We start from the raw sequence: 23,015 nt of genomic DNA, 5'->3' as shown, positions 1-23,015 counted from the left end.
GGGCCACCTCAAGCAAAAGTCTCCTAAGTCACAGCGATGGATACTCTACTCTTCCCAGCTCCTTTTCTCCCTTCTGCCTCTCAGCTCCTTTTCCCCACCTTTTAAGGAGTTTTCTTTTTATAACATCTTCCTTGCTTCATGGAGTCTCCAAAAATTGCATCTGCTAACCCTGCCCAGTGCATTGTACTGAAATCCCAAGATGTGTATTTGAGTCTTGAACATGCTGCCGAGCAACTCTGAGCAAGTCTCCTGCTCTTTCCTAGTCTGTTGCTTTGATTATGTTTTATCTACTTTACAGAGTCACTGTGAGTATTAATTAAGGTTACACATATGAAAGTGTTTTGTAAACTATAAAGTTTAATATAAATATAAAAAGAAGGTGACATTTTTATCTAGCAGCCAATTAACTTTCCTGGCAGTGTTGATCCCTAGCAATTAGAACACTCAATTAGTCACTGTTCAAGTTCAATGTGGCACCTAAAATGAGAAAGAAAACACTCTGAAATGTGTTAAACATGACACTGCTTGCTAAATTGAAGTGAAAGAGGGGATTTTGGACTTTCATTTCTCCCACGTGTGTGAAGGCAGCAGAACTATGCTCTGGGTGCTCAGTACATCTCCCAACTGCTTGAGTTCCAGGTTTCAGGCATCATCAATAACCAACACATTATTTATATCAATCTTTGAGTTTTTTCAGATTTCCAAGTCATGAAACAAAAACAGCAAAGGGCCATGACTATGATCAAAAAAGACATGACGAATATACAGTTGTTTCCAAATGTCATCTAAATACACATGCATGTACACATACACCCCCCTCTATTCAGTGTTAAAGACAAGCCTCCTGGAAACAATATAAAAATTGTTTGGGCTCACATCTGCAGCATTAGTGATGCAAACAAATGGGCCCACTTCCAAGGATGTCAACTTTGGAGGCATCATAGTTGCTCTTCTAAAATTATCTTTAAAACAGTATTCAGCCCGGCCGGGAGTAGCTCAGCGGTTGAGCATCGACCTAGGATCCAGGAGATCGCTGTTCGATTCCTAGTCTGGGCACAAGCCTGGGTTGCGGGCTCGATCCCCAGTTGGGGGCATGCAGGAGGCAGCCGATCAATGACTCTCTAATCATTGATGTTTCTCTCTCTCCCTCCCCATTCCTCTCTCTGAAATCAATAAAAATATATTTAAAATAAGTAAATAAAAAATAAAAAAGTATTCACTGTGTAGTTTAACAGGAAAGGTAACTATATGAGTAAATATATTTATGTGAACTGTATCTATATGAATAAAGTAAGAAAGATTGTTTTTCAATCCTGATCCACAGGGAGAGTAAAAGGTCTCAGTCTTCTCCTGTCATTCAGTTGCCCCCTTACCTTTCCCCTTATCATAATCCTTATCATAACTGAAAACAGTAAAGATTATTAATTCTTTTAAAAGCTGTGATGGACTACAATTTTGACCACTGGAGTGTGATTTAATTTATACATTTCATTCCAAACTTGAGTGTTCAGAAGTCAATTTGGTTATGCCTTTCTAATGACACCTGAGTAAAGGCTCACATTGTTAACGGTGTGCAATTGTTACTATATATTGAAAGTTAGAGGTCATCTGAAGCAACAAATGCAAGTGCTATATTAAACCAAATTTCTCTCAATATTTTTGCTACGGTTCAATACATGTGAATCTGACCAAAAAAAAAAAAAAAAGCTGCCATATGAGAATTCAGGATTTATTAGTTTCCCCCTGGGAAGTCCTACATAGGCGAAAACAGGCTAAACCCTGCCCCTCCAATTCCCCTGGAAGGGAGGCTATACGGACCACAGGTCTTGTGACGATGCAGTGGTAAAGAAAGCAAACAAAACAAAAATTTAAAAAAAAAAGTCCTGCCTGGGTAGCTCAGCTGGTTGGAGCATCATCCCAATATGCCAAGGTTGCGGGTATGATCTCCGGTCAGGGCACATACAAGAAGTGATCAATGAATGCATAGACAAGCAGAGCAACAAATCACTGTATCTCTCGCCCTCTCTCTCATATCAATAGAGAAAAATTAAAAAAAACCATCTAATGTAATCTATCACTCCTCAGTCTTTGTAACTGAGGAATATAACTCTTATTCTAAATATGCAGACTCTTAGATCCCCCCAAAAAAGGATGCCCTAAGCTTCCATATGAGAATTCAGAATTCAGACACCGAGATGCCACTTCCAGCACTGTGGGGTCAGTGGCATTCCTGAGCAGGAAGAGCTGAGCCGCCCTGGTGAGCTGCGTGGGGCAGAGGGGCCCAGCGGTACCTTTGACTGTCACGTGGACGCTCTGGCTGGTGGAGAGTTGTGGCTGAACCAGCACGTTGCACGTGTACTCTCCCTCGTCAACCTCCTTCTGCACGTCGGAGAGCTTCAGAGTGCCATTGTTCTCAAATGCCACCTGGCGGTGGTTGAAAGGAAGCAGATTGGAGTTCTTATACCACTTGATGGAGTAATAGGGATAGCCAATCACGCGACAGTGGATGTACGTGTCCCGTCCCGCTATTGCTGTGATATTTTTCATTGGTCGGATACTTGCGGGCCCTGCAGAGACACAAAGGAACTCTTGAAAACAATTTAAGGGTACATCTGACGTGCAGAAATGGGTACGCTCTGCCTGGAGGTAGAAAGGTAGATCATTTTCGTTAAGGACATCTTTTTCAATTAAACTGCTCTGCATTTGGCATTTTCTCTAAGATGGTTTCATTTCCTTCTGGTTTCATTGCTTTCAAATAAACTGAGTATCAAGTGCTTCTATTGAAATGTTTCGAAGGCTATGACGGAGGCCATGTAACCCGTGAAAAGCAGCTCGTGTGCGCTGACACGCACGCCCTTTCTGTGGAGACACCTGTCGTAACCCAAGGTCTCACTGTCTCTAGCTTACGAAGGCGGAGCCTGCGCACGTCCCGCGGTGCATTTAGTTGGACCCCATGTCCCTGAGATGCCGCAGGACAGGAGAGGGGGGAGGAAAGAGCATGCAGAGCATAAACCGGGGAGGACGGGTCAGGTGGGCACGTCGGAGACCTGAACAGAACAAGCTGCCTAAAGGCACCGAGCCGCGCTTCCAGCACTGCGGGCCGGTGCCATCCCCGAGCGGGAGCGGGAGCGGGAGCGGGAGCGGGCGGGGGCTGCCGACTGCGGGGCGCATGCGGAACCTCGCCTCGCTCCCGCGGCTCGTGTGTGTTTTTGAGGAGCTGATTTGACAAGCACCTCTTACGTTTATTCGAGCCTGGTACAGGACGACGCCGGCCGAGTTGTTGGCAGTGCAGCGGTAGACTCCGCCGTCCCGGACCTGAGAGCTGGAGATGTTCAGGTAGCTGACCACGTTCCCCTCCGACGTGATCATCTGGCTGATGCGGTGACTGCCCCCCTTGAGAATCGGGTCGTCGTCCAGGGTCCACGTGATCGTAGGCAACGGCGTGCCCTTCACGCTGCACATGAGGGAAACAGGTTCTGCCGGACTCACCACCTTTTCACTGAAGGCAGAAATGATTTTGGGAGTTCCATCTGCAGGAAGACAAATCATGGAAGCAAGTGGCACATCCAGATAATGAAACAACTTCCAAGTGCGTTTATTTAATGATCGGGAGGTAGATGTAGTGCTTATTAACACTACACAAAACTCCGGTTTTCTTGATAAAGCTAGATTCCAACCAGGCCTAGACCTCATTTTCAAAATAGGTCAACACAGCATTAGCAAGCTTTAATAAATCACATGTATTTCCTGATCTTCGTAAGAAGAATTATGATACAACCCAGATATTCATGATAAACAATGTCCGCTCCCAAGGAGTCTACAATTGAAAACTGGATGTCCCCACCCAGAGGTAAAGCATAGGGGAAATCCATGCCCCAAACCCTCACTTCAGCTTCCCCATTCTCCCCAGTTAATCAGGGCCTGCTCACCGGGGAGCTGTTTAGAGGGGTTAGAGAGAGAGAGAGGCTGATGATCTCATCTTCATTTTCTCATAAGAAATCATCTTTTATAGTTTTAATGACAAATGATAATTGCCCATGCATTTCCATGAAGGCTCTGCAAATGGGTAGAAACTAAATAAAGTTTGACCTTTCTGGCATGTATTGAATATCTCTGTAAGTATCTTAAGTGAGGTGGCCATATAATTTATCATCCACCTTTGAGAATGAAATGGGGACTATGAACAGTTACACACAACCCAAGACTGTCCCAGACAAACTAGGAGTGTAACCTTAGGTAAGTTTCCATGGAATTCCCATTTTTTCAACAAAGACCAAACTGTCACATTGCATTCTTTCTCTCTCACACACAAGGACTGTTTCCCTCCTACAGTATGCTAGAAACCAGAAAGGCCTGCTGCTTCTCCTTACCCATGGCTCTCCGTGGGCAGAGAGAGATACATGCACATTAAAGAGAAAGGTATGAGGCAAAAAGAGACAGTTGCCAATAGGCCCGCCAGCCTCAGGCACCTAAATCAACACTGCGACACCGCGACACTATTTTTCTAGGCATAAGTGGGTCATTTTGACATAATTGTGATCCCATGAAACAGGATTTCTGAGTCTAGTAATAAACCTTGCTGGAGGAAATTTTCTTAACTTGTGTTCATTTTGTGGGTGTATCCACAATGAAAGAGGATAATTAACAGATATTATTTTTTTGGTTTCTAATTTTTATTTTAAAAGTTATATATATATACTAATTGTTGAAAATATAAGCAAAACAAACGTGGGAAACAAAACTGAAGACAGCTTGAAATTCTATCACAAAAACACAACTGTTAACACTTCCCAAAACCCGGGAAGAAAGAAGTGCTCGGCACCCAAAACCTTGCGGCCTGTTTCTGCGGCCTGCTGGGCCAGCCAAGGGGGGTTCCCGCTGGGGGAGCCGCACCGGGGGCCCCTCCACCACGTTTCCATCTGCAAATTCCTGAATCTTAACTTCCTCATTCCAGCTTACGTTGCGGGAGGCTGGAGAAGGCCCTCAAGTATGCTTTTCCCAGGTGCTTTCACATATAGCATATTTCAGTGTCCTTGGATTGCAAACATCTTACTTTAACTGTCAAAGATGAAAGCAGGAACTTCCTAATATGAAATGAAGGACCCGTGGGACAGTGCGGACACCGCCTCACCACGCTCTGCATTGAACTGGCAGAGAAGTCAGACATCGTCCTGTGTACGTAACTGGCCCTTGGGAATGGTGACATTATCTCATTTGACCTTCCAATGCAACACCTTTCTAAGGATGTATTTAGCTGTAAATGTCTTTGCACTGATTTTTCCACTGAGCGCTGAAACCTCAAGTCTTTTTAAATCTGTTTAGAAAAGTTTTCTTCAGTTACACTATTTTTTCTGTAGATAACATAGAGTGAAATGCACAGGTCGTAAGTGTACAAACAGAATGAGTTTTATTAAATATGGTATATACACCTGTAACCAACACAATCAAGGTAGAACATTTTCTATCACCCCCGATGTTGTTGGGCCTCCACCCACCACACACAGCACTGTTCTGATTCCTACATCCATGTATTAGTTTTGCCTCTTCTTGAGCTTGAAATCCATGTAATCATAGAGTGTATATTCTTTCTAGAGGCATGTCTATCACAACCACAGTAAAGTTAGCAAAATGGGGAAATGTCACTTTGGAATAGGACTATAATCTAATGCATGGTGTGCACCAAATTCTCCCAAAAGGACCAATAAGGTCCCTTCTAGCTATTTTTCCCCAGTCCAATCAGTGTCACGCTTAACATCTGCCTTGCCATGTCTCTTTACTCTCTCTTAATCTGGAACATTCTTTGGTGTCTTCTGTGTTTCTTCCCTCTGACATTTTTTAAGTCACTTTGTAGCCAGTTGCTCAAACTCTGTTTGATATTTCCTCATGATTCGATGCAGGCTGTGCGCTTTTGGCAAATACCATGGAGGCAATGTTGTTTTCATGTGCTTTACTGGCCGTTTGTGCGTTTCCTTTTGTGAAATCTCTGCTCAAATTTTTTGCGTATTTTTATGTTAGACTGTTTGCCTTTGTTACTGATTTGTAGGAGTCCTTTATGTATACTGAATTATAACTATATATACACAAACTTATACACACACACATATATATGTCAGTACAAGTTTACTTGTACCTATAGATTTCTGATAACTTATAATGGTAAGATATGTTTATCAGAGATCTTACATAAATGAGACATAATATTTGTCAGACATACATATATATGGCATATATTATATATAGATGTGTGTGTGTATGTGTAAAATATTTTCTACCAGTCCACAGTTGCATATATTTCATCATTTTATCTACATTAATACATATATGTGTATGCATGTATATACATTATGTACCTATAATTTCCATCACATCTAAAAGTTAAAATTGTAGTTCTTCATGCAAAATATAAAACACTGCAACAAATAATTTCAAGTAATTTAATTTATATTCTGTCCTTTGTATCTATTTATATTATAAACTATATAATACAGTGTCATAATTTTATAATTTGTCCATTGTTGTTTAAAGAAATCAAGAGGGGAAAAACTATTCTGCTAAATGTTTACTAAAATATTTATCACTTCTCATGCTTTTGATTCCTATAGATCTGAGTTTCTATTTTCGATCACCTTGTTCGCCCTGAACGAGGTAATTTGTTCTTTCCTAATGTGCAGGTCCTTCTGCTTCACGTTTTTGAGCTTCTGTTTATTGAAGACATACAGAAGTCTACAGTGACAGTTTTTTAAATCCTTTTACCGTTTGAAGACATTGCTCCATTGTCTTCTGTCCTCCAAAGTACCTGATCAGAAGTCATCCCCCATTTATATTGACAACCCCCTTCATGTAGTATTTTCCCTCCCTTAGAATGTTCCATTTATCTTTGACTTTCAGCACTTTGTCCCGAAATACCTGCATGTGATTGCCTTTGTATTTGTTCTTCTTGGGGCTTGCTAAATCTCTTGGATCTGTAATGTTATTTTTTTATACCAAATTTCTGGAAACGATGGCCATTATTTCTTCAAACATTTTTCTTCCTCTGATTTTCCTGTGCCTCTGATGATATGTATTTCAGGGCATCTGATAAATGTCCCACATGTCACTGTGGCTCCGCTGATTTCATTTGGAGTCCTCTTTCTCTCTGTGCTTCAGCCTAGGTTAACTTATTTTAACCTGTCTTCAAGTTTACTCATCCTTTCTTCTTGCTACTGCAATCTCCCGTTAAAGCCTGTGTGGTGAAGTTTCTCATGCCCATTTGTTCCATTTTATAGCTTCCAGTCCTCTGGTGGTCTTTCCTGTACGTCCATTCTTTATGCCCAAAATCTCCTTTAAGTTCCTGAACATATTTTAAACAGCTTGGCTGCGGACTCTAAGATCCGGGATCTTCTCAGGTCTGTTTCCATTCCCTGCTTTGTCTTTTGACCTCTGGCCAAAGTATCCTTTCATTTGTCTGTTGTTGTTTTTCTGCTCTGGACAGCTAGGTCTACATGGTATACTTGGATTCTCCTTTGAATTTTTGCAGTTCAAGTGCCAACCAAGTTTCTCAAGCAGGTTTCTTTACATATTTTAAGACTCAATACTGTTACTCCCTCCTCCTGGGAATCTCCTCTCGCCTGCCTCCCTCAATTGGCAGGTGATTCAACAGCCCAGACCTCTGTCCTTCTGCACCTCGACCCACAAGGCGATACCTTCCTCCCTCCTCGTGTTCTTGTCCTCACCCCGCAGGCCTGGAGAACGTCCTCAGAGGAAAGGTGGTGTCAATGTGGATGTTACCTAATCTCTTCCCTTCTCTTGAGGGTCGAATCCTTTCTGCCTACCTGTAGATGTCTCTTTAGTGTATGCGTATAGGTTTGCTTTCCCCAAAGTTCATAATTTTTACCTTCTTGCAGGTTGGTGAGTCTGACACATGCTATTCTGTCATTTCCAGAAATAGGACCTGTTCTCACTTTCTTTGTTGTTCCACTTTCCAGTCATTCTGGTTTGATCTTGAGCATATAAATATTAGATTCCAGGTCTGTTAGACTTCCATTCCGCGCCTCAGAAAAGACTCTCCAATTCAGCATTATACCAGCGGCCGTTCTTAGTCCGGGGGACCATGCGTGGCCGCATTTATGTTAATCCGTAGCTACTTCATTGGTAATAGCAGGAGGTTACATCTGAGGACGCTGGTGAGACACCGTTTTAAGGCAGCCCCTAGATACGCACTTGCAGGCCCATTCCTGCTCTCCTCTGCTCCTCGAGCACCGTCATCTCTCAGAAGAGAGAAAACAACGCGAAGCTTCCCGCCCGGCTAGAACCTGACACGCGGCACAGAGACCGCGAGCGCGCCCAGCCTGCTCTTCTAGCCTCTTCTTTATTCAAGCGACAGGCTTTCTGGAGATGAAAGCTGACATTAATTTCCCAGTGAGACCTGAGTGTCTTTGAAATCTTTCTGGCTGTCACTCTGTGATAACCTGAACCCTTTCGGCATCATTACGGATTATCAATACGCGCTTTAGGTTTCCGTAGGCGCGCAGAGGGTTGCCACGGTAACCAGGCCTAGAAAGGTAATCTCTCCCTTTTCTACAAAGAATCTAAAAATAGTGACAGTGTAAGAACCACAGTGCATCATCAGCCATCCAGCTCTGCACACACTGATTACTTTCTGCACTTAATTATCATTGGGACACAGTGTCAGGCGTTTAACATGAGTAGCGAGCCTTTGGCGAATTTCATCGCTGCTTTAAAAAACTCACTGTCTGCAAATAAATGCATGAGTCAAAATAAGAATGTCATTCTAAGCCTATTTCTTCTTAAAAAGTGACGAAGGTTGAAAAAGAAATTATGGAAATATCCTTTTAGCACCAAGACATATTTAAACTTATTTTCATGCATAAATTTTTTTCTCCCTTTAGGATACATGAAAGTCATGTAGTTATTTTATTAGTAGATAACAGATAAATTTTAAATCATATGAAAAGACACAGTTTTCAATAAGACCACAAATATACAGATACACGCTAGTTCAATTATCTGGTGATAAACATACGTCTCACTTGAATGTTATTTTTATAGCTTCTTTCCCTGGCTGATCAATAAGCTTGAAGATGCGAGGAGGCAGTAGACAGTTAAATAAAACAACAACAGTAAAACATCCATGAAACCTAGTATTTACCACAAGGAAATTCCTCAGAAACTCCATTCACCTAAACCTTTGAGTATCTGGCCCCAACCAGGGACAGCCCTACCGACCGGCTGCCACATTTCACTGCATCTAGCGCAGTACTGAAAAGTGCCCTGCACTCGCCTCTAAGGGTGCGCTTCTCAACGGGGGCTACTGTGCACCCCAGGGGACACTGGGCAATGTCTGCAGACATTTTCAGCTGCTACAATTTGTAGGAAGGTGCTACTAGCATCTAGCGGGGAGAGACCAGAGGTGTTGCTAAAATCCTACAGCCTTCTCAAATGAGCCTTACTGAGAAACCCTGGCCTAGAGGACGGTGGATTGTCAACCAAACCGTAAGTTTCAAAGTTTTGGAGGCCTAAGTCCTGACAGCTTTAGACATGAGAGCGGGCAACGTGCATGTTTACTATAACTTCATGTTAAAGTACATTACTCATGTTCCATATACCATGTACAACTTTCATTTCATCAGAAGCTGTTCTTTTATTTGCCTGATTTATACTGAAAAGCTAGGTAGAGTTACTAGCTGGTCAGAGAGATAGAAAGGTGTGGACAGGTAGAAAGGACAGGTAGGTAGAAGGGTGAGAGGTGTGAAGCTGGGAGTTCCCAGCACTGTCACCCTTTGCTCTTCGCTGGGAGTGCTCTGGGTCTGGGCTCTTTTTCAGCCGAACCCTGCAACGCGGCCCACTGACCTTCAAGGACCACCTGCACAAAGTCTTGAGCGGACAGCTTGTCCTCGCGCACAAAGCACTGGTATGCGCCCCCGTCACTTTTGACCATGTGATCCATTATAAGGTTTTCGTGGTTGATCCCTGTGATCCTCACATTTTTTCCAGGGTTGAGGATTTCGCCGTTTCGGTACCAGGAGAGTTCCTGGTCCTCGCTTCCTGTCACGCTGCAGGACAAGGAAACCTGGCTACCCACGCTGCTTTTAACTTTCCTGGGGCTGATGGTAGCTTTCAGTGGCTCTGGAGGTTTTGGTAAGAGAAAAAAAAAGAAGGTAAAAATATCACACATGTAGGTAGCATTTCAACGACATGCTGGACGGTTGACAAGGCAGGTGCGTCATCGCAAGCACACCCCATCGCTCTTGTGCTCAGAGCAGTCGGGGCAGCGCTGTGATTGCAAGCACCCTTTTGCTGTGCTTTGGTTTTTTCCTGGAATTCTCTCTATGTAGCAAACAGACTAATGTTGGTCAAATTGCTTTCTCACTGAATATGTGTGAGTATAAGAAAGGCAATGTGCTGGTTACCAGGAAGGACAGAAATATTTCAGTATTTAAATCCTATTGGCCTTTCTCAAGGTTGCATGGATGGGTTTGCTCTGGGCCATTCTCTCTCTCTCTCTCTCTCTCTCTCTCACACACACACACACACACTCACTCACATCCCTTACGTGGCTTAACCAGGGCCAATACCAGCTGTAAGGAAACAGGCCGACATTAGACAGGTTTTTTGGTTAGTTTCTTTAAAATGAGGCTCACTGGTTTGGACAGGGCTGGAAATCTCAATCTTGACTTCCTACATTTTCATCTAACAAACCCAATTCAAATTAGCAAGCAGGTACTGAACGTCCAGATACCAAGGATGGGACAAAAATCACAGGGGAGCCCAAGATGAGTGGCGTCTGAGGTACAACTAGCACGTGCCATAAAGGTCGCAAACATCTTCTGGATATTTTTAAGTCAGTCTTCCCATAATCCTGCAAGTTTTGTGTTTTTATCTCCATTTTGCAGAAGAGGAAATTAACCAGTTATTCAGAAAAATTAATTAACCAAATCCGCTCAACAGGCAAATGGCAAAAAACAGATTTTTTAGCCCAATTACTTCTACTGCTCATGTCACCATGCTGTGAAGTCTTTGGTTCCAAGGAGTGTAGGCTTCTAGGTGGATAAGACAAATACGAGACTGAGTATAGTAAAAAGTCTGTGAGAGGCACATACGCATGGCAGAGCATCACAGAAGGTCCTCAGATACGAGGCGCGGGTAGAGCTCTGGCCAGATGGGCAGCAGAGACGGGGACCGGCCTGAACTCGGGCATGAAGCATGGCCTTTTCTCAGGAAGAGTCTCTGACCAGTCTGAACGCAGCACAGGGTCTCTGAAGGAGATTCGTGTGAGAAAAATTACAAAGGCAGTCTGGGACAAGACTGCAAAGAGCAACCAGATTTTGGAATTAAATCAGGGGGAACTAAAGAAAGCTTAGCAAGTGAGTGCTACAGTCAAACACATTTTTGCCCCAAAGGTGTCGCTGAGGCACAATGAAGGCTCGACCTAAGACAGGGCAGAGGCGGAGAGCACGGCCGGGAAACACTGAGATACAACCTCTAGGACTTGGCAGGACTTAATGAAGGGTTTAAAATCCCCACTTGTAGGCGGCTCAGTGGGGTAAGGTGTCTGGAGCAACAAGGAGAGCCATGTAAAGGTAGAGATGGCAGAGAGTTAGGTCTGGGACGTTGGCTCTTTGGAAGTGCCAGCTAAACATCTGATATAAAATTGGGAGACAGGCTCCACTGACCCTCAAAAATGAAGCAGAGTCTAAACATTTATACTCAAGGCTATTTCCAGAGGGGAGGAATTTGAAGCCATGAAAATAAAAGGGAGCAGCAAAGGAAGAGAGGAGATGGAATGGGGGACTCTGATTTGGAACCTAAGAAATGCTTTTTGTCAAGAGAAGAGAGAAAAACAAAGAAGCAGTCAGAGGGAAGGCGGGGATGTTCGAGAAGCATTTGAGAACATGTCCAAATGTGGCCCGAGAGTGCGATGATGAAACCGTACACTCAGAGTGAAGACTTTCCCACAAATGGCTTTAACATGTGGATGGTGATAAATGCCTTTGCGGAGAACGCAATAAAATGCCCTGAGTTGAATAGAAGATGGGGTTGGGGGGTTGGGGGGTGTCTTTGGGAAAGGGCATTGCCTTGAACTTAGAAAGATGGGAAGTTTGAGACAGTCAAGTATTTGAAACCCGTCTTCAGTGTGGAGGGAGCAACACGACTTGCAGTCAGGAAAGGAAGGGGCTGGTATGGGGACCGGGAGGAAGATGTAGCAGGCACAGGTTCTTTTTGAGGTGAAACTATGGGAAATATGACCAGGCAGGCTCACTTGAGATGCTTTCGATAATCTCTTAAGATATAAGCTTTACTCAACAGAAAATAAAAAGGCATAAGACATATCTTAACACAGAGGAGGCTCTGAGCCCGTGGGAATCATTCTTACCAGCTGTCCAAGCTTCACTGTTTCATGTATGAGGTTCTCAGTCGGTAGAAATATTCCTGTGCAGGCTTCACCTTCTATTTCTCCCTGACCCCAGCCTAAGCACGTCTGAGTGGTATTTGCAGGGCTGACTCTGGGCCGCTGGTCCCAGCCAGTCACTAGGATATTTACTCTAATATACTCTCTTGGGCTGGGATTGGGCTAAAGCAGTCTGCACTCAGGGGGACACTGAAGAGGCACCTCCATAACCAAGCAAGGGGCTGGGAAAAGTGAGGGTAAAAAAAATGCCTCCCTTTCAGTGTCAGGCTCCAGTGACTCACTCTGTTCTCTTCAGTTCGTTTAGATATATATAACCTTATATATGTAACATTATATATTGGCAACTAAGCCATATTTTGACAAAAGTCCTGTTGCTCCATTCTGACCATGGGGTCTTGGGTAACTCATTTTGACTTGGTTTCCGCAGGAGAAAACTGAGGGTGTTTAACTAGGTTAGAGTGTTTCCCTCCCCCTGTGGTCACATCCCCCTTTCCTCTGAGTCTGCCTTCAGCATCCCATCCACACGTTCCTCAAGACAGTCCCCGAAAACCACTTGGAGATGAAACATATCCACATACTTGGACTAAATGATCTATAATACTTCACCCAAGTCCACTACTTGCACAGTTCACAGCCTGATATTTCTGCTGATTACAGCTCTGTTTAGGAACTGAAAGAAGCATCTAAAACAGGCCAGTTACACCTACTCTGACCTGATCGTGTGACAGAGTGATCCCGCTCCTCTTCCTCTATCGACTTTCAAAGGCGTGCTATTCTTAATTCAACAGTTGGGAACTGTTACCTTGGAAATGTCACCTGGGGCCTGATGGAAACCTTGGAATTTTGGGAACAGGAATCAGACAGACCTGCATTCAATCCTAAACTCCAACCTCTCCAGTTGCATAACCTTGAGCAAATTAAGCATCAGTTTCCTCATCTGCAAAATGGGGCTAATATTGGCCTCAGCAGGACCACTGTGACGATCAATGGGGTGCTAGAGAGAAAGCCCGGAGGTCAGCTTGTCAGCCGTCAGTGGCAGCCGACATCACCGTCGCAAGTTACCGTCCAACTTACGTTTCACGTACAGGCGGCCTATCACCTTAGCGGTCCCATATCTGTTGGACACTTCACACACATAGCTGCCTGAGTCCGAGGGACGAGTGTTCTCGATGAGCAGCCCCGTCACGGTCTTCTGGAACCTTCCAGAAAGCTCCAGGGGCATGTTGTCTTTCAGCCAACGATAATCTGGCTCAGGGTGCCCGAGCGCTTTGCAAGGCAGTTCCACGGGCTGCCCTGCCATGGCTTTGCGATGGTCAAACCCATCCAGTATGGACGGGGCTGAGTTCGCTGGGTCTGCAGGAGGAAGAAACACTCAGACACAGTGAAGGAGCTGAAGCCGCCGGCTGGCTTCAGAGAACCTCATGCATAAGTGAAATTCCATACGCCATTCCAACTATACACATCTTCTGCTCAGAACCTGTAAAAGTTTGAAGCAGAATAGGCTCTGCTTTCATCCCCTACTAAATCCTAAGAACCTGGGGCTGACATGCTTCAGCAGGGCCCCTCAGGCCAACTATGGGGTCTTCTTACAGCCAGTGAACGTTGGACTTCCCTTCAAGGGAGCGACAGTAACAGAAAGAGCTGGTTAACGTTAGTAACCTTTATGTCACAAAAGGGAGTTTTACACATACTTATTAAATCTAGAAGTGCTTCATCTATTTATTTCACAAATGTTGCTTGATCCCTGCATCCAGAGCCAGCCCAGGGTTAGGCCCTGAAGACAGTGGCGACCAAGACGGACCAGGACGCCTCCTGGTGCTTATGCCCTAGTTGGATGCGTGTCTGAGGGCAGCAGGGGACACACTAGTGAGCAGGCGCGTAAAGAGAATTCAGCCTGTAGTAAGGGTGGTGGAGGAAAGAAGTGGGAAGGCAGAGTGAGGGGAGGGGAATGTGTGGGGTGGAGTGAGGGGCGTCAGGTCTTCCTGGGCGATATGGGCGATATGATGACGTCTGAGGTGAGATGACGAAATGAAGACAGTCAAGGGTTGGCAAAGACTGAAAGGTTAAAACAAAAAAGAAGCTTCCAGATTATTCATTATGATATCACCCTGTTATTAAAAACTTATAAGCAATGTATGATTAGTTGTTCTACCAGACGATGTTTGGCCCGCATTATATTCTTGAGCCAAATAAAGAAGATAAAACGTTCTCAAGATCTGGGGCAATGGAAACCACTTGGCTCAATGTCCCAAACATGAAAATAATCTAAATGGCCATGATTTAGTGAAAAGATAAACAAAATGTATATATATACACAACAGAATACTACTCAGCAATAAAAAAGAGTTAATACTGATCCGTTACAACATGCATGAACCTCAAAAGATTATGTTAAAGAAGCCTGACACACAGTCACATAGCACATGATTCAATTTATATAAAATATGCAGAAAATGCAAACCTGTAGAGACAGGCAGTAGATTCGTGGTTGCCTGGAGCTGGGGATGGAAATTGGAATTGAAAAGAGACAGCAGGGGTCTTGTTGGATGATGGCAATGTTATGAAATTGAAATACAGTGATAGCTGCACAACTCCATACATTTTACTGAAATCACTGAATTGTATTCTTAAAATGGGCAAAGTTTATAATTGGCAAATGAAATATCAATAAAACTATTTCACAAAAAAGGGAGGCATGTTCCTGCTCTATTTTAAGTACATGATTTAAGCAATGCCTGAGGCAGGCTCTCGTGGTGATGCCCGGTCACATATAGAACCAGTAAAAACCACACAGCAGCACTACGTTTAATTCTCATCACTTAATTCCAAACGTCTTATTTACACTTTTAAACAGTTTTTACCACAAACATTTGCAAGCTCACACAAAAGGAGACAAAAATAATATAAAGCACTCCATACAGTCATCCCCAGACTCGACAGGCATCAACATTGCCCAGTCCTTCATCTGTTTCTATATAGTTTTTGCTTCTGGTGCCAACATACTTGAGTCAAATCACAGAAGCTATGTTGTGACTTTATCATTAGTATGTTTCCCCAATAAAAATGAGTTTCCCTATGTAATCACAACGCCAGTATCCCACTACTCTAATGATCAATTCTCGGTATCGCCTGTTACCTACCCCCCATTCCCTTTTCCCCTCTATTTCCCACACTATGCTTCCTGTTGAGCCCATTCTCCGATGCATTCCTTCTAATTAAATTTTCATTTTTTCAAATTTTTTCCTAAATTATGCTACTTTTTTGTTTCACAGACTCGTGTTTAGCCATTTTATCGATGAACTCTTTTATTTCTGAATTACGCTGCTCTTTCAAAGCGTTAAATCATCTCAAATACTAAATTATAGTTTTCGTATGACTTGTACATAATTTTAAAAATTACTGCTAATTGTCACAACATTATCTGGTTCGTTTCATCTTTCTTCTTGAAATGAAGTTGTGGGAGGTTAAATCTTTTTCCTTTTGTTCCATTTTAAAGCGCGGCAGGGTTCTCGGTGGGTTAGGAGAGCCCTCTGGCCCGACAGGATAGACGGTTCCCCATCCCCCCTCGGCAGCACCACTAACTGTGAAGCCCCCTCACCTGGGCTGTCTCCGTTTGTACTGTACCGCATTGGCATTGGTTTTAAAAACCTTAAGTTGAGAATCTGTTTTGGGAAAAGGCCTGAAGGCTTCATTTTCGTCCCGCATTTCACCACGTGGGTGGAGCCACCTGGGCCACGAGGGAAGGAAGAGCGGGGCCCCTACCTGACACGAAGAGCCGGGCGCTGTTGCTCTGCCTCGTCTCCCCGGTGTAGCGGTGGCGAGTGATGCAGCGGTAGTTATACAATCCATCTTCGTTCTGTACATCTTTAATATACAAGGCTCCCGTGGATGTGATGAGAAATCTAGATCCTGAAACAGAGGAGCCGAAGCAGCCGGTCACACAAACTGAGTAACTGTCTCCGCTTGGAGAAACCTCACGCAAAGGCTGACAGTAGGGGTGAGTGTTCATTTCAGGGTCCAAACTATTTTACATTTTCAATGGCCTAAATGAGGAGTTGTTAGTATGCTACACAATAAATATATACTTAAAAAATTTAATGTCATAATTTTTTTTTTAGGTCTAGGTCATGTATTTATATTGTAGCAACAGTTGGCCTATAATTGGTACGTAAAAGCAATTTAGCAGATTTCCTTTGGTCGTCACTTTTCTCTTAGCATGTGACAGATTAAGGGAATACTAACTTTCTTTCCCAAGTTTTTACCTCAGTTTGAAGTATTTCAATAAACACACAGAAATAAGGCAATAAAATATTCCACAAACTCCCCAGGAAATCTATCTGATTTACCTATAATGATAACCAATGTTTAGTGATACATTTTAAGACAAAGACAAGTTCCTCTTATAGTCAGTGCTATAGAGCACTTTGCTATTTCTTTAAAAAAAATTTGTTGAATTTATTGGGGTGACACTGGGTAATAAGTTTCACGCTATTTCTTAATTATTACTCAGATAATTGACAATAACTATTTTCACCTCAGAGAGAGAAAAGTCATACTCATCCATCCCTCCTTCCTATCCGCACGGGGCCCAGTGTTGTCTATGTGGTCTGTGACTTTGTCACCGCACAGAACCTCATTTCTTTAATCTGACCTCTCCTTTCCTTTTGATTCAAACGGGCCCCTTGCAGCCTAAGAGCACCCTGAGTCACCACCTCCCTCTCCCTTGCACGTCCACTCCCTTAATCATTAAGACCTCGGGACAATCAGGTTGTGGTGTGAATCAAATAATCTCAGGAACAAAGCCTGGGGCCTGCAGACCACAGAGGAAGACAGCATCCAGGCTCCAGTTGTGCTTGAACTCCGGATCTGGGAAAACAGATTGATCCCAGCCACCAAATCCACGTGAAACCAGACAGAATGATTCCCTGGCTGACACTGGGACCAGAGCGGTGATCAACCACCCCTGCCCAAGCACCGAGCACTACCCTAACCAGGATCATAACTCTCTGACTCCCCATGATGAATGACTTTTCCCCTATATGACACATCCTCTGGAAGCCACTGGGGAGTCATGTCTTTGAGGTCACCTGTGACTCCAGGCGTGGTGCCATTTCTTTAAAAATAAACCTTTACTTTCTTGGTTGCAAACTCCTGTTCACGTTTGACTGGGCTCTGATGCATGCAGGTGAACAAACCCTTTTATTTATTTATGTGTTTATTTATTTAAATATGTCTTTATTGACTCCAGAGAAAGGAAGGGAGAGAGAGGGAGGGAGAGATAGAAACATCAATGATGAGAGTCACTGATCAGCTGCCTCCTGCACGCCCCCTACTGGGGATGGAGCTCACAACCCAGGGAAGTGCCCTGACCGGGAATCGAACCAGCGACCTCCTGGTTCATGGGTCCACACTCAACCATCGAGCCACACGGGTTGGGCAAACAATCTCTTTCAGTTGGGTAACAATTTCTGCCTGTACAACTCTAGTTGTACAAATAGCCAACATTTAGAGATAAATATCAGTGTTGCTTTAAGAAGGATAACGATTTTTTTCTTTTGAAAATGTATCTAATATTTACTGTTTAATTATAACTTGATGATAAACCAAACAAAGGCGAAAGGACAAACCCCAAAGTGAGCTCTGCATCCACTACCCTTTGACTCAGTACCCTTCCTGCCACTGTCAGACTCTTTTCTGTGGACTATTTCTGCACCTGATGTGGGTTTACTTAAAAGAGAATGTGGTTTTGTCTCTTTGGGAAAAGACTAACATGCTCCCATTCGTCTTACTATACTGTTTCTTTTTCTTAGGTTCATTTGAAATATCCTTTGGTTTATTTTATTATTTTATTTTATTTTATTTTATTTTATTTTAATCAGACTTTACCATGGATCTTGACTTCATTCATATCAGGCCTCAAATATTTACACTATGAACAGTTCCTCCAGTCCTTGGTTATTTCTTGTAAGGACTATGCTTTATTCATATATCAGCTGCTCAAGTAAAATAAAAAGGGCTTATGATTCCTTATGTAAGATAAGAGCAATTCAAAAGGAACTGGGAGAGAAAAAAATCATAAGATGAACACTGATCTGGCATCAGCCTTTTCAAAGAACACAAACCAAACAATGTCTCAAATATCTTTAAGTCATAAATTCGCTTTTTCAACAATTCCATGGAGTTGCTTATTTTAAAATATGCTATAAATACACTGACCATTAAGACAGCTGGGAAAGTGAATTCTGTATATCCTGGGTATTTTTGCTTTATCTTCTCCCCAGAAGAAAGTAACTAAAAATACCTCCTACCACCTGTCATATGTCATCACACACCAAGCATTCCTTACCAGGACAGAGTGGGTATAATTGAGACATTTTTTTCTCTTTCAATATATTTTCGCACTTATATGATGCCTTAATAGCCAGTTCCTTTAAAGTGCAGAGTGACAGACGGAAAAGAGGGACAAACCTATCAGGCATGTGATTTCTGTCACCTTTCTAACGTGGAGTGTTTCCACTGGACCTGCCGGGCCGCCAGCGGCAGCAGGCGTAGGGGAAGCACTGTGTCCTGCTCCGCAGGAGAGCTGGGAGAGGCCGGGGTTCAGTCACCCGCTGGTCCCCAAGGGGCTCTATTCTCCAGGCACATTTAATTTAACCACTCGCGTTGCTCCTGTAATAACTTTTGCTTTTTACTCAGTTACTATGCAAATAAAACTCTCTGAAGACGTCATTTCAGAAAAATGTGAACCTTGTTTGTCTTACACAGTTTCTGAGACATTTGCTCGAAGGGAGAAGACGTCGACTGAATTACTGCACTTAATTCCTCATTTCTCATTGAAACCCATCGGAAAATCGATGAACATTTTATTTATTTTTTATTGATTTTTTTCTTTTTTTTTTATTGATTTCAGAGAGAGGAAGGGAGAGGGAGAGAGAGAGAAACGTCCATGATGAGAGAGCCATTGAGCGCCTGTCCCCTGCACTCCTCCAACTGGGGCATGTGCCCTGACCGGGAATCGAACTTCCATCTCCTGGTTCACAGGGCGATGCTCAACCGCTGAGCCACACCAGCTGGGCTGCTTTTACACAGAAACATCCTTGGCTAGGCCATCTGAAAACACTTGTTAAAGAGACGGGTGGGTGAAGCTGTCTACCATATACAAAAGTCTCGTCTTAAGTCTGGGTAAAAAAAAGCAAGCTTAAAACCTCTTTTTAGGTTTCGACATGAATCTTCCTCATGTATATTACATAAGAGAGCACTTGCCCCTTTAATATATTCTTATATAAAAGTGAGCATATGTAAAGCTTTCGGTGCTAACTGTTCTTCCACGATGCTCCCTCCCTTTCCTGGATCTTCAGTAGGGACGATCACTTTTTCAGGAAGATTTTAAAAGCATATTTGATTTATCATTTAGTCAAAAATATATCTTAGGGTTTTTGGGGTGTTTTGGGGTTTTTTTGCTTTTGCTTTTGCAATCTGAACTGAGTTAATAGTAATTAAAAGGAAAAATGGTTCTTCTAATAAGATGCCAAGTGGTAGTGCGACACCATGAAACTTTTACCAGCTGTGCCTGTCACCCCAGTTGACAGCCACACTGTGTGACGGAGCTGCGCTTTCTCCAAGCAGTTTTCATGACAGTTTCTGAACCATTAGGGGGACACAGCATTCCCATCTAAGTTCTAAGCACATAACACTAACAATGAGACGAGTGTCTGCATGGGTATCTTACAGCTTTTCTTTCGAAAGTCAAATTAGCATGAACTAAAATAGAAGTAAAAATAGAAAAAAAATATATGACCTATGATAACTTTAAAGTTACAGACTTCTCCTCATTCCGACGTGGGCTGGAAGGGAATTCAGCGCACGGTTTGGTTCTGAGGAGCGTGTGCTCAGCGATGGCACAGGTGGGCGTCAAGCTGCGATTAGATGCAGGCATGACCACACTCCAGATAATTCTTGGGCAGTTGAGTGGCCTGGTAAAAACAGCTGCTTAAAGAAAAATAGGTCCAAAGATGTATCTAAGAGATGGAAGGGAGTGGTCCTTAAGGTAAGATGTCTAACCTAGTGCTAAGGGTTGAATTTGGTCTCCTCCAAAACTCTTAAGTTGAATAACAACTGGGTACCTCAGACTGTGGCCTTATCTGGAAATAGGACCATCTTGTTTAGTTAAGACGAGGACAGGCCAGAGGAGGGTGGCCCTAATCCAATGTGATGGTTTTCTTTGTAAAAACCAGAAATCTGGACAGAGACATCTGGGCATTAACACTAATCCTAATCCACGCCCATAGGTAGAGCATCCTTAATACGAGCCACTGTTCTGAGCATTATACACTCTGACCCATTCAGTTCCCACAATGTCCCCACGAGCCAAGTACTGTTTTTATCCCCATTTTACAGATGGGAAAAGTGAGGAGCAGAGGGTGACTTGCCTGTGCTTACACAACTAGAAGCAGCCCAGCCAGCATGATGCCCTGGTGTTCTGAGCTCCCTGGCTCTGGGTCAGGGCTGGAGTGTGAGACAGCAAGGCCGGGGCCACATGGGGGAACAATGATGTGGAACAGAAGCGATGGGCACAGAAGCATATTTAAACTGACGGATCAGCAGACGTGTTTGGGGAGAGGAGCCCACCAAGTGCTGAGTCCGAGGGCCTCCTAAGACTAGAGCACTGACGGACCAGAGAAGTTGGGAGAGGGTCTCTGTTCTACAAAGACAGTTCAGCCCTGAACAGGCTGGACCACCCAGAGTAGGTGAGAAAAGTCAAACTGCAGACAGAGTTTTGGGGACTCTGTGTCAGGAGCCCTTTGTGGAAACTGATCCCCAGGAACCCGCAGGGAGGAGAAAGAGGGAAGAGGGCAGGCAAAAGATACAGCGAGACAGAGGGACAGAGGCCAGGAGGGTGTGAAATTATGCAAGTGGAGGAAGACAGAACTTCCAAAAACAGTGGCGCCAATGTCTCAGCTCGGCTTCTTCCTATCACCATAATCTAGACTAGAAATGTAACCTAAAAAAGCCTCAGTTTCCTCTTCTGTACAGTGGGCATATTCCCAGGGATATTGTGATATTAGCTAAGAGTGTCCATGTGAGTGCCTACTAGTGAAAGGCATTCTAGGAGAGCAGCAATCTGCAATAAATAATGATAAGATGTCCCACTTGCTAGATCAATAAACATATTAAATATCTACCTACAAACAACTTGTAATACATAAAACAAACTCAAAGAACACCATATATATATATATCATTGCCAAAGGACACAATAGAAGACCTTGACAATGGAGAGGAACATCAAACTCCAGGACTAGACAGCTCAATAGTGCAAAAGTGTCAATTTTCCACAAATGAAATAAATTACATGGCACTTGATTTCTGAACAGAATTTACATAGACTTGGCCAAGTCAATGCAGATTAAATGAGATGCCAGTTTCATCTAGGAGATTAGAAAATAATTAAAATACATATTTAATAATACATAGTCCTGGCAAGAGAGTGGGAACATGAGCACCTAGAGGTAATTGTGTGAATTTATGAAGCCATTTGTTTTTTGCTGGGCAATCTGCTCGCATATTCCAAACATAAGAAATGAGTACATTTCCATCCAACTTGTCCCCTGAATGACTTGAGCCTATGGAAACACTCATACATATGCCCCCGCCGATGTATGCACAGGAAGTACGCTGCAGCATTGTTTTAAAAAGTAGAAATTGCAAACACACCTAAATGCCAATCGAGGGGTGAATACATAAATAAATAAATTAGGCTGTGTCCACACTACCTAGCCAGCACATGACCAGAGAGGAAGGGATCGGCAGATATCCACCAGCATTGTAGCTGCAGTTGCCTCTGAGTAGACGGGGGGAGGGAAGGGAGAATTTTGCCTATTTCACAGGCTCGTGGATTTGAGCATCTCACCAGGAAGCTCTATTAGTGCGCTATTTGTGCAGTGGAAATTTATTTCGAAGGAGTCGGTGGGTGGTGAGCATATGGACGCGGCAGGCGCAGACCAAACTCGTCTGAGCAGCACGGCAGGGGGCAGGTGGGAAATCTAGGGAAATATTTATCTTGGGAGTGGATGTGTCAAAACGGCCTTTTGTTTAGCTCGAGTTTCAGCCGGATCACATCTGTGTGCGCTTAAAAGCGGGAGGGAGGGCGTTCAATATTGACCCTGGTCCTTGGAATCCTCCCCCCCAAACACCTAACCCCAAAGCCTAATGCACCCTGCATCGATCCCCTGGTGTCCCGGGGCTGCTCTGATAGCTAATTGCTTGCAATCCGCTTGGTTTGTGGGTCAGCCCTGCCTGCCCCGAACGCCAGCAGCCTGCGCAAGGCCCGAGCAGTCCCCGTTGGCCGTGCTTGCCTGTTCCCCCTCTCCCTCTTGCAGAGTGCTGCATTGAATAAGTGTTTGGATCTTGTTGACATACTTATTTTGAATTTTCCCCAAAAATTGGCTCAGCAGAAGGAGGCGTCATTTTGTTGGGGCCTATTGTGTTTTTCTTTTATTAAGATTTTTTTATTGATTTTTTTTTAGAGGCATTGAGAGGGAGAAAAAGAGAGAAACATCGATGAGAGAGTGAGACGCTGACGGGCTGCCTCCTGCACGCCCCCTAC

General features: G+C 43.7%; 1 protein-coding gene across 1 annotated transcript in view; it reads right to left on the bottom strand.

Annotated features, from left to right (window-relative positions):
• The window catches only part of DSCAM (DS cell adhesion molecule), a gene marked incomplete at its 5' end in the record, with an annotated part of 333,650 nt that overhangs the window by 134,312 nt on the left and 176,323 nt on the right, over positions 1-23,015 (bottom strand). The window contains 5 exons of the mRNA XM_081138830.1: positions 2,292-2,567; positions 3,234-3,530; positions 9,850-10,125; positions 13,484-13,762; positions 16,172-16,318. Of these exons, the coding sequence (XP_080994956.1) occupies positions 2,292-2,567; positions 3,234-3,530; positions 9,850-10,125; positions 13,484-13,762; positions 16,172-16,318 (1,275 nt within the window). The remainder of the gene's footprint in view (positions 1-2,291; positions 2,568-3,233; positions 3,531-9,849; positions 10,126-13,483; positions 13,763-16,171; positions 16,319-23,015) is intronic.

This window comes from Miniopterus schreibersii, assembly GCF_964146895.1.
Source record: "Miniopterus schreibersii genome assembly, chromosome: 5".
In the NCBI taxonomy this organism is placed as follows: domain Eukaryota; kingdom Metazoa; phylum Chordata; class Mammalia; order Chiroptera; family Miniopteridae; genus Miniopterus; species Miniopterus schreibersii.
This window is presented reverse-complemented; position numbering and strand designations above follow the sequence as displayed.